The sequence below is a fragment of the Bombyx mori genome, chromosome 11 (assembly GCF_030269925.1).
Source record: "Bombyx mori chromosome 11, ASM3026992v2".
In the NCBI taxonomy this organism is placed as follows: Eukaryota; Metazoa; Arthropoda; class Insecta; order Lepidoptera; family Bombycidae; genus Bombyx; species Bombyx mori.
In genome coordinates, this window is record NC_085117.1 from 7,066,622 (window position 1) to 7,079,378 (window position 12,757).

Below are 12,757 nucleotides of genomic sequence, written 5' to 3' on the forward strand. Positions count from 1 at the left end.
ACGTTAAACTTACCTAAAAACAACACTAGTCTCCTCGCTGTCGAAGTGGACTGCATCAGTGAGGGTCCACTGCAGCAGCACACCGTTCCGACCCTCCAGCGGTCCACTGATCACCCTTGAAGGCAAGAATCGTTTCTTGTATCTAACACTCTTGACCCGCCTCAACCCGTACAGAGATCTCTTGTTCCTCATCTTTGGTTTGAAGTAGTACTTGCTGTAGTCGCGGTGTTTTCTTGTGCGTTTGGAGCGTTCGCTTCTGGAGCGTTTTGGTTGGAAGTAGGGGGTCTGGTCGTCACAGGGCTGCTCAGCGTACGAAGTGGGCGTGAAGTTCCCACGGATGAAGTTGTTCACGATCGAGTGGAGGACGTAGTCTCGGAGGATTTGCTCTTCGAACTGGAGGTGGACTGGAAGGAAAAACCGCTGTGAGTGTTTTTTTTTACGGGCATTTAAACTAAGGCGAGGAATTCTAATTAGTAGTTTCGCCACAGTTTTGAATCTTTATTTTTTATTGCGTAGATGGGTGGACGAGTCACAACCCACCTGGTGTTAAGTGGTTACTGGAGCCCATAGACATCTACAACGTAAATGCGCCACTCACCTTGAGATATAAGTTCTAAGGTCTCAGTATAGTTATAACGGCTGCGCCACCCTTCAAACCGAAACGCATTACTACTTCATGGCAGAAATAGGCAGGGCGGTGGTGCCTACCCGTGCGGACTCACAAGAGGTCCTGCCACCAGTAAAGCGGCATATAGCATACAGCAAAGCATATAGCAGAGGTCCGTAGTAGGGGCATTGTTCTGTTGTACATCGTACTAGCAGACGCACAAGTTTACAAATAATATCATTTAATAATATCATTTAATAATATCAATTAATAATATCATTTAATAATATCATTTAATAATATCATTTAATAATATCATTTAATATATCACGCCAATGAGAACGAACACTGGTCGTATCAAAGTAAATCGGAATTCAAACAGTAAGTTGAATATCGTTAATGAAACGTAAAACATCAAGATTCTGTCTAAAGCGTCGAGCTTTCACGTTTAATTTATATGAAATCATGTGAAAGCTCCGCACAAATTTTTCCGAAAATCGATACGTCCAATCAAACGTTAAAGCTTCCTTCATAGAATTCTCAACAGGAAAAAATAAATATGAGAAAAAATGTTACGTTAAAACGCTCAAGACTGTTTTCCTATCCCGTAAGTGAAGTATATAAACTTAGGTCCCAGTTCGTCTATTGGGCTCAATTAAAACGTGAACCGCTCAAACATTTAAAAAATCATCAAAATCTATCCCTCTGGGAGGAGGTTATGTTTGTATGCGATTTGGACCGTGCCTGAAAGAACAAAGAAGAAAAAAATCTTTATGTCGTAACGGATATCTGAAACTGTTTACAGTTACATTAAAAAAAAGCTTAAAAAAGCTTTTCCAAAGCTTTTAATGAACTTTTAGACGTAACTTTTAGAGGAATATTTATAGTAGAGCAGAATAGACTAGAGACGCTTTATTGTATTTTACACTAATAATTTTACAATTAAATTAACATAAATGCACAAATATTAAATATAAATGACATGATTAAAATGACATGGATTAAAGTGATCTCTTCAATATAATAAATATAAATAAGATAATGATAACATGACTATTTTACTTATATAAAAAAAAATACTAGTATAGTAAAAATAATAAAAGTAAAAAGACTAAGTAAACTATCAATCGAATACAATCGAATTTGAAAAAGAAATAAAAAAAGAAAAACCCCTGCATTGTCACTATAGTTCCTGTGTCTGTCATGAAGTAGTTATACGTTTCTATAAATAATGTGTCAAAATTTCTTCACCACCAAGATTATAAACAGAGGTTTTTAACTTCAAATTCAATTTTATAAACATTAAAATCAATTTTATAAATATGAAATTCAATTTTATAAACATCAAATTCAATTTTGTCAATACCAAATTCAATTTCTATTTCAACGTTAGATGTTTTTTAAATTTTTCTTTTAAAATTCCTCTTCTTGCGCCGTATGCCTCAATTTTGGGGATCGTGACGTGCGAGAGAAAGTGAGAAAGAGGGGTTTCTGTATCACATGATGTTTTAGAACGAAACTAAAAACAAAAAAAATGAAGAAAACTCAAAAAAATTATGACTTGCACACATATAATTGAAAGTTAAAAACCCATAAGGGTACATTTATTACTTACTACGTTGTACATACGAGATTCGTCAAATACATCTACATATATTATTATATATATACAATATAAAGTGCGAAAAGGATTTGTCCTGTTTTGAATGTTTTATTCCACGTATAATAGGTGCTAAAACACCGCGTTGAGCCCCAGGATCTGTCAGTCAATCTCCGTCCGGTCCGGATGCGTAGAAAGCGACGGAAACTGAGCATTGCCCCAAAAACGTCCACAAAAGAGGCTATTACCGATGTCAGCCACTGGCCGCGGTATATTGATGGCCGAAATGTATGTTTAGATTGGACAAGGTCACGTTGGTTGGACGTGGGAGCTTCGTGTGTTAACAATAATAATGTAATTTATAGTTCCTGGAACATTGGATCAAATGTTGGACCCAATGCAGTGAACGGTTATTTATAAACATTTGTTTTATTTTAAGTTAGAAGCTGCCTTTTGTGTAATTTGTGGGTAGATTAAGAATAACATATTGATGGTAGAAAGTATTACAAACTCGTGTGGGTAGGTACCTCTCCTCTGACTATTTCAATTGCGTTCTAGTTTCAGAGGTAAGAATATTTTCAGAATGAACAGAACATTTTCAGGCATGGAAACGTTCGAAGTAAATGAAAAATACCAACGGAAAATTATGTTCGAAAACTGACCACTTCCAAAATTCGTCGAAAATTTCCAAAAAAATGTAGAGGATTGTCAGAGAATAATGTAAATGAGTTATTAAAGTTAATTTGTTTTTTTTAAAATCAAATATTAATATTTAGACTAAAAAGTCATTTTCATTTCCATCACAATGTGATTGAAAGTTGAAGCTCATATCTTTCATATTCTTTTTCTTCATCTTTATCTTCATATGTTCATCTTTATTTTTTAATTTATTTTTTATTGCTTAGATGGGTGGACGAGCTCACAGTCCACCTGGTGTTAAGTGGTTACTGGAGCCCATAAACATCTACAACGTAAATGCGCCACCCACCTTGAGACATAAGTTCTAAGGTCTCAATTTTTACAGTACGATGGCTGCTCCGCCCTTCAAACCGAAACGTATTATTGCTTCATGGCAGAAATAGGCAGGGTGGTGGTACCTACCCGTGCGGACTCACAAGAGGTCCTACCACCAGCAAGCCATTAAAAAAAACAATAATTAGATACTAAGCTGATTAACAAATAATAGTTAAAAAAACAATAGTTAGATACAAAATATATCTACTACTAGACAATATAAACTACTAGAAATACTTGACAAGTCCTTAAGTTACACGATCTCGTTTTTGACTACACGAAAATCCTTTGGGAGTGAAATTATTAATAAATAAACTATTTAAGAAGTTATTGAATACCAAGAGTTATAGCAGTTTCGAATATTCAACTGCGGATAATATTTCGAGCGAGACGTATTGAATTTTAATTAGACAAGTTTTAGTTATATGGATGTAATAAATAGTTTGGTAAACCAAAGATGTGGTTTTAATCTATACTTCAATATCTCTGCTATAATACTTTGTATATAAACTTTATATTTTTATGCGAAATTTTGTATTTTTTTTGTGTTTGTTGCTCAATCATGTAAAAATGGCGGAACAGGATTTGATGTGAATGTAATTAAAAATTTAATCTCATACTTCTAGAGCTTAATTATCTTCTATATATATAAAAATGAATTGCTGTTCGTTAGTCTCGCTAAAACTCGAGAACGGCTCGACCGATTTGGCTAATTTTGGTCTTGAATTATTTGTGGATGTCCAAAGAAGGTTTAAAAGGTAGATAAATATGAAAATACTCGGAATTAAATAAAAATAACGTTTGACGTTTTTGAACGACGAAATTTGACGTTTAAATCAAACCACGACTTTTCACGGCATAAGTAGCCATAATTGTTGTATGCGCCCAATATTTCCTGCCCTCAGTAATTAATCAATTTCTACATTCAGCGGTTTTTATTATTATAATAAAATTATAATCCTGATCGTGAAAATTATGAAAATGATTAAGCTATCAAGAAATTTAGGAGTATAAACAGATATTATTATTCACTTACGTTAAGTATGTTTATTTTTGGCCGTAAGGAAAATCTGATTTGAATTTGAATTGTATAACATGCCTTTCTCAATAAGCTCTTGAGATAATAATACTTCACAGCAACTTTATCATAAGGATTTCTTATTGAATAGACATTACAATCGTATAAACTTGAACTAAAATGAAATTCCTTGTAATTTTTTGTTATTTGTAGACCGGTTCAAGAGCACACGGCTTACCTGGTGTGAAATGGTAACCGGGGTCTGTGGATATCACAACACACATGTAGCCGCCGTTTAAATTTTTGTATAACAGCCGTCCTGCCCTTCAATCCGGGGAAGATATCTGTTTCGCTGTAGTCATAGGCGAAGTCATATAGCATAGATCGTGCGGGCTCACAACTAATTATATTTATAATAATATACATTCTTATGTTCTTTTTTCAATTTTCAATTATTTGTCAAAGTCTGTGTTTTCATTTAAAAAAAAAAGAGTTTTGAAAGTGATTTCTCAGAAGTTAAAGAGAATAGAGAAAATTTTAAGTGAGTACGTGAAAATTTTATTTTATGACATACATAATAAATATCCTGATCAAACCAAATGTAATACACACACAAACATTGTAGCTTACTTCAGTTACAGACCTTTAAACAAACCGTTAAAACTTTACAATTTTTATATGTTTTTTATTGCCCTTTTCAGACAGAACAGATGAGCATACGGCCCACCTGATGGTGAATGGACACCGTCGCTTATGGACGTCAGCAATGCCAGTCAGGCCGCAAAATTTATTTATAATAAGTAATAAAAAAGTAATGATAATATTTTTTTCCACTAATATTTTTCTAATTTATGTCCAATACCAACGTTATTCACATTTATTCACCTAATTATGATTCGTTCAATTGTCTTATACAGACTTCATTTTTCATTTAATCATTATTTAATACAAACAAACACAAAACAGATATAGCAAAAGGAACTCCATTCCGACCATCTTTAAGATAGGCTTCTTTTATATAAATAGTTTGAGGATAACTATAGTAAATAAATAGTTTTTACTGGTGGTAGGACCTCTTGAGACTTTACTGGTGGTAGGACCTCTTGAGAGTCCGCGCGGGTAGGTACCACCACCCTGCTTATTTCTGCCGTGAAGCAATAATGCGTTTCGGTTTGAAGGGTGGGGCAGCCGTTGTAACTGTAACTATACTTGAGACCTTCGAACTTATATCTCAAAGTGGGTGGCGCATTTACGTTGTAGACGTCTATGGGCTCCAGTAACCACTTAATACCAGGTGGGCTGTGAGCTCGTCCACCCATCTACGCAATAAAAAATATATAAAAAAAGTATGGGATACCTCAAGGGCATGAACCGCCGAGGGGCCTCTTTTTGCCGCTAAGCAATCAAAGGCTTGTTCAATAACTAAACTACAATAATAGATGTGTTAACTAAGGTACATATACATATGTGGTGGAAATACCTCGTGTTCAATGGAATGTAATTACTGCGAGTGATTACATCCGAACCATACACATGAATTACTTAGTGATGAATGCTCTGAGCATTACAATATCTACCTTTGCTTCTAAGAATAGTATTGGTGGTAATTCAAATTACACATATCGTTTATAGTAGACATAGGTAGGCTTTAGGTAGGCAGCGGCTTGGCTCCGCCCCTGGCATTGCTAAAGTCCATGGGCGACGGTAACCACTCACCATCAGGTGGGCCGTATGCTCATCTGCCTACAAGGACAATACAAAACTAATAATAATTTGACGGGCAGTTTAAAATCGAGTCGCGCTAGCTTGCCCAATTTAACCAATTACCACAGGACTCTATTTTATTTATACTAGTGGTCCCGCAGTAGTCGAAATTCGACTATAAATAATTAATTGAAATCATACGTTTGAACATTATTATGGTTCTATTGTCAAAGACTATTTATTATACTTCTATAATCACAGATTTCGCCAAAACTACACTTTAGACAAATATTAACAAAGACAAACAATATTTAATCTATTCTCAATTTGACCGTGAACTTTATGCAATAAGAAAAGTTTGACAATAAGCAAATAGTATGCATGCGTGTGTGTGTCAAATAAATGGTAGTGTGTGTAATGTTTTCTTTATTGATTTAATGTATATTTTATGCATTATTTAAAAAAAATATTAGCATTGTGCACTCCTTCTCTATATTCTCTATAAGTGTGGGAAATTTTATACTCCTCGGTCCGCGCAATTTTCGTAAAAAGGGGTACACAATTTTTACTTCACGTATTAATATATAGATTAAACGTATTTTATATTTTATAAGTGGTGGGTACGACATCATGTGAGTTTGCACGGGTAGATACCACGACTCTGCCATTACGCCTTGTGCATTTCGTCTAATGCGTTTCCGTTTGAATGTACTATAAAAACTGAGACCTTAGAACTCATGTCTTCAGGTGGGTAGCGGCGTTATCCTTTTAGATGCCTATGGGATCCGGTAACCACTTCCAGCAGGTGGGCCGCCGTGAGTTCGTCCACCCATAAAACCATATATAAAAAAATTATCACTGGCACACTCCTGAATCGTTAAAATCTAAAGTGGTGTATTAGTCAGTTAGGAACCCCATCGAACGTGGTATTTTTATGAGCATTGCCGGTCGATACGATTTGCGATTCCTCCGTATACGCTACAAACAATGACCCTTACGGTACGGTTTGCACGACTATTGCCTCTTCTGTAGTGGAAAATGAAGCTTGGAGTATGAACTAGTCGGTATTCAAAATTGCAGTGTACATTTCTCAATATTAAAAGGTCGTATTTACCCCTTTTTTACGTTTAAAAGAAGTCTGTTTAACATAAATTATGAGATGGCAATTTATGCAATATATGTAATATTAGATCACAGCTTAAACTATGTTATTTATACTCATATGTTTCGTTAAGCTGCTTGTTGCTTTATTTTGCGACAAAATGCTGATAAATCATAAATAATTTGAAATAAATATAAATGAAAATAAATAGATTAGGTACTTATCTTACTTAATCATTTATCTTAAAATAGTTTCGATTTTATGTTTTAATTTATGGATTTTAATGTAGTTAAAATGATTTTCCCTTGCCCTTCAAAAAATTTATAAAACCGAATAACCCTATTCAGTGTCCGTTAGGGACATTTTTGGAGTTTACTCCTTTAGAATCGATTTACATATATAGGCCCGGGGTATGAAAATTATGGGGACCAAAATCGTACTAGCATGTCACACGAAATGCGTTATGCGCCTGATTGGCTCCTGATTGCGTGATGCGTGCGCGCGCCAATCAAAATCGTACTAGCATGTCACACGAAATGCGTTATGCGCCTGATTGGCTCCTGATTGCGTGATGCGTGCGCGCGCCAATCAGGAGCCAACGCGCGGCCGCGTTATTGCAGGTGACGCCGGGCTGCTGCGCCGGCAGTCCGCCACAAAGCCTCGTACTGATCGCGCGTTTCTCTCATTATTGTATTTTCATATATTTGTTAGTCGTTTGTTTTGTGTCTCGTTAATTTGTTAATAATCTGTAGTGTATCGTGTTGTCGTAATATAGAACTATTTCTCGTATTGTTTCGTTTAATTTTTTATATCCAGTAAACTCCAGTCGTGCGTCGGAGCGGACACACACACTTTTTTTCTTCATAATTAAGGAAGAAGAAGAGGTAGACCTAAAATTAATGGATTGCGTGTGTTGTGTATTGAAACTTCAGAGTACCGTTGACAACTGTTTATTAATTACTGTCAATATACCCTCAACATCTTCCCCTTTTACAATATAAGTGTGTTACAAGATAAACATAAAATCAGAGGTTAATTATTATTAATTGCATTCTGCTTAGTTCTACTACGAGTAGTAGGCGGATAAATATGAGGTGATGAAGGTGATGACAAAGTACTCGGTTCGTACACTGAACCATCCTCATCCACACTCATCTCATATTCTCCCCCACTTGACTCGTCTGATACGATCACTATTGTGCCGCGCCGATCATTCTTCAGCTTTTCCACAGCATTAGGTTTCTCATCAGGCATATTTTTAATTAAATGTCGGCGATTACGTCGATATATACCTAATTTGTTTTTTACAATGTATGAACGCGGTGCAGATGCCTTGCCTACGACAGTGCCGCGCATTCGTTCATTATTATGTTCTAACATAATTACATCATCGCCGACACTTAGCTCCGGCTGCTCTTTACAATGTTGGTCATAATACATTTTACTTTTTAATTGTTTTTCTATTATTGTTTTATGCTGTTGCTGATCATTACAATTATAACGTTTTAACAAATCTGGATGAACTGGTAATCTACAATTTAATCTCCGTCCCATTAACAGTTGTGCGGGAGAATTCAAATTTTCTCGCGGCGTGTTATTATAGCTCAATAGATTCAAATAAAAATCTGTTCTACTGTCTATTGATTTTTTTAACATTTTCTTTATAGTTTGTACTGACCTCTCACTCTTGCCGTTTGATTGTGCGTAATACGGTGATGAAGTAATATGATTGAAGCCCCACTCCTCTGCGAACTTTTTAAAATTTCGAGAAGAATATTGGGGACCGTTATCGCTAACAACCGTTTCCGGAATGCCATAGCGAGCAAAGTTCTGTTTTAATTCTTTTATAACAGAGTTTGACGACGTATCTCTTAACTGTGAGACTTCAATAAATCCCGAATAGTAATCCACTAAAATCAAGTAATGTTTTTTTCCGTACTCGAATAGATCGGTACCAACTTTGTTCCATGGCAGTTTCGGAACAGTTATCGGAATCATGGGCTCTTTACTTGGTTTATTTGAATTCTCCTGACAAACCTTACATTTTTTAATATATGATTCTATGTCATTCGATATACCCGGCCAAAACAGTACCTCACGTGCGCGTCTTTTACAACGATCTATCCCTAGGTGGCCGTCATGAATTATTTTTAACATTTCAGTTTTAAGCGAGTTAGGTATCAATACCTGTTTATCTTTAAAAATTACTCCGTCAACAGAGTACAGCTTGTCTCTCATGGACCAAAAATACTTTAAATCACTATCAACATTATATTTATGAACGGGCCAACCTTCATTAATGTAAACTAACAAACGTTTCAAATACTCATCTTTACTAGTTTCTTTCTTAACTAATGTCAGTTTGCTTTGAGACATCGGTACATTGTTAATTACCATTTTCAATTGGTTCAATACTGCCTTACTAATTTTATCGTCATATAAATCCGAAAGAGGCGCACGTGATAACGTGTCGGGTATATACATATACTTCCCCGGTTTATAAGTAATTTTCAGATCGTACCCTTGTAATTTTAACATCATACGCTGCAAGCGTGCTGGGACTGAATTGAGCGGCTTTTTAAAAATACTTTCAAGAGGTTTATGGTCAGTTTCTATGACTATATACCTTTTTCCATAAATGTACTGGTGAAATTTTTCACAAGCAAAGACAATAGCTAACATTTCTTTTTCAATCTGAGCGTATCTCTGTTGTGTGTCGGTGAGTGTGCGCGACGCGTACTCGACCGGGCGGCCGCGCTGCATCAGCACCGCGCCAAGTGCGACGCTGCTCGCGTCCACCGACAACAATACCTCACTGCCTACGTCAAACAACGATAAAACCGGAGCCTCGCATATCAGTTTCTTTAATTTATCAAAAGCGTTTTTGTGACCTATTTCCCAACACCACTCGACATCTTTTTTCAATAATCTAGTCAATGGAAATATGTGTTGCGAGTAGTTAGGTATAAACTTTGATAAATAATTAATTGCACCCAAGAACCTTTCTAAACTTTTACAATCCGTAGGTTCCGGCATATTGATTACAGCCCGCACTTTTTCCGTATCTACTTTCATTCCGTCTTTATTAAAAATATGTCCCAAATATCATCGACACAAATGCGACACTTATCTTTGTTAAACTTTAAATTAATATCTCGCGCTTTTTGAAATAACGCATTTAGTCTTACATCATGTTCTCGCCTAGTGGACCCCCAGACAATAATATCATCAATAAACGACTCAACACCGTCTAAACCTTCTAACAATTGTTTTAATTTAGCGTGGAATACCTCCGGTGCGCAGTTCAGTCCGAACGGTAATCTTAGATATTGATATCGCCCAAACGGCGTAATAAATGTGCATAAATCGGCACTCTCCTTATCTAGCTTTACGGACCAAAATCCTGAATTGGCGTCCAATACCGAAAAATATTTAGCCCCATTCAATTTGGTAGCCAACTCATTTATGGTGGGTAGTTGAAAATGAGCACGTTGAATCGCCTTATTGAGAGGCCTCGGGTCTAGGCATATGCGCATTTTACCATTTGTCTTGGCCACTACTACTAACGAGTTGACCCAAGGTGTCGGATGAGTCACCTTCCTAATCACACCTAACTCTGTCATTCTATCGAGTTCGTCCTTCAAGTTATCACGAAGGCTTAACGGTACTTTCCGCGGAGCGCACACCACCGGCGTCACATCCCTATCTACCGTTATATGATATTCCCCCGGTAAACAACCTAACCCAGTGAACAAATCACTATTTTTAGAGAAATTTATATCGTGAATTCTTTTTATTAACCCTAATAATAAGCACGCCTGCAGTCCCAGTACACTTTGACAATCAATATCAGCTATCGCAAACTTAAGATCATATTGAACATTTTTATACCACCATTTAATATTACAAATTCCCTTAATAGGAATGAAATCGCCACTGTAAGATTGCAGTTTAACCTTATGATTTACAACAATGTTATTAGGGTTATTGCCTAACTGCACAAATCGCTTAAAAGATAAGACATTGATATCTGCACCCGAGTCTAGTTTAAAATTTTCCGAGCCCCATTCTCCTCGGAGGACCTCAAACCAATCCTGCGACACCGAGTCGATTTTGGAACCATCAATTAAAGTAGATATATAAAACGACTCCCAGTCATCGTCCAGTTCCGGCTCGTATTTATTTTCGTCCTCTAGAACACCGATATCATATAACTTTTTTACACCTTTATGTACTTGACACATTCTTGCAAAATGACCATAATTTTGACACACATAACACTGCACTGAGACCGCAGGACAGTCAGCCCAACTAACACACGGACCTCCGCACCTGAGACAAGTACTGGACGCAGATGAACTGGAAAGAGGCGGCGGGCGCCCCGCGCCATCCGGGACCGCACGCAGCCGGTGACCGCCGCGGCCGCCGCGGCCGCCGCGAGCTGCTCGCGCGCCGCCGGCTCGGCCCCGCGCCGCACGTGGCCCAGCACCACCCCGCGCGCCCACAGCGTCCACACGCACCGGCTCCGCGCTCGCTCCGCGCGACTCCTGCAATACGCGACTGCTGTCCGCCGATACCTCGTCGACTTGGCATATTTTAATAGCTTTGTCCATCGTCAGGTCGTCCGTTCTCAGTAAACGATCGCGAACTATCGTATTTTTTACGCCGCATACGATCCGATCGCGAATGAATTCGTCTTCTAAGGTTTTAAATTCACAGGTTTTGCTCAGCAGTTTCAAAGCCGTCACATACTGATCTATGGACTCGCCGCCTTCCTGGTTTCTCATGTAGAAATTATATCTCGCCAACGTAACATTTGGTTTGACGCCGAAGTATTCGTCGAATTTTTTTAACAAAACCGTTACGTCATCTTTTTCAGTGTCATTTGAAAACTTAAACGTCTCGTACACATCGAAACCTTCCGTTCCAATTAAATTGATGAGCAAGCTGGCTTGCACACTGCCTTCTTCTTTATGCACCCCTGATGCTTTCAAAAATACATGAAATTGTTTCCTCCAACGCTTCCATGCGTCAGCCCGGCTGACGGAGTTGCCTTCCAGACTCAATTCTGACGGTGGTCGGGCGTGTTCCATTACGAAAAAACAAAATTCGTATTTATTACGACACTTAAACGCGAAATAATGCACTTAAATATTATTTTAAACAGTTTTTACGATTAAAAAATCACCGCTGTCACCATGTTGTGTATTGAAACTTCAGAGTACCGTTGACAACTGTTTATTAATTACTGTCAATATACCCTCAACAGCGTGAAAGACAATATGCGTAAGAAAGGAGGGATCGAAGAAATGGTGTATGATAGAGGAGTATGGAAGGAGAAAACATGTTCCGCCGACCCCAAGTGACTGGGAAAAGGGCAGGAGAATGAAGATAATGAATTAGCATAACTAAATTTCGTGAAAAAATATGTTAAAGAAAGTTTACAGGACACGGGTAGCTGATAGTGTATTAGATATGCCTGTAAACAAAAATGCAAACTTTAAAATTAAAGTAAACCAAAATCACATATTTTCCTTACAGCTATCCGCGCGCCTACAAGGCCGTATCGTTCTTTGAAAACGCATCCTTAAATGTGTCATAGGCGCCGGTAAATTAGTCCACAGCGGTTTTCCATTCCACAAATTGGGCTTTGTGTTTCCTTGCACACCCTTTCCGTTAACCAAAAGAAACAAGAGCTTATAATTTATTGCT

The 12,757-nt window shown here is 37.3% G+C and overlaps 1 protein-coding gene across 1 annotated transcript in view; it reads right to left on the bottom strand.

The window, feature by feature from the left end:
• Window positions 1-12,757, bottom strand: part of LOC101738384 (uncharacterized) — a 199,715-nt gene that overhangs the window by 119,472 nt on the left and 67,486 nt on the right. Inside the window, exon 2 of the mRNA XM_021346668.3 lies at window positions 14-404. Within this exon, the coding sequence (XP_021202343.2) occupies window positions 14-404 (391 nt within the window). The remainder of the gene's footprint in view (window positions 1-13; window positions 405-12,757) is intronic.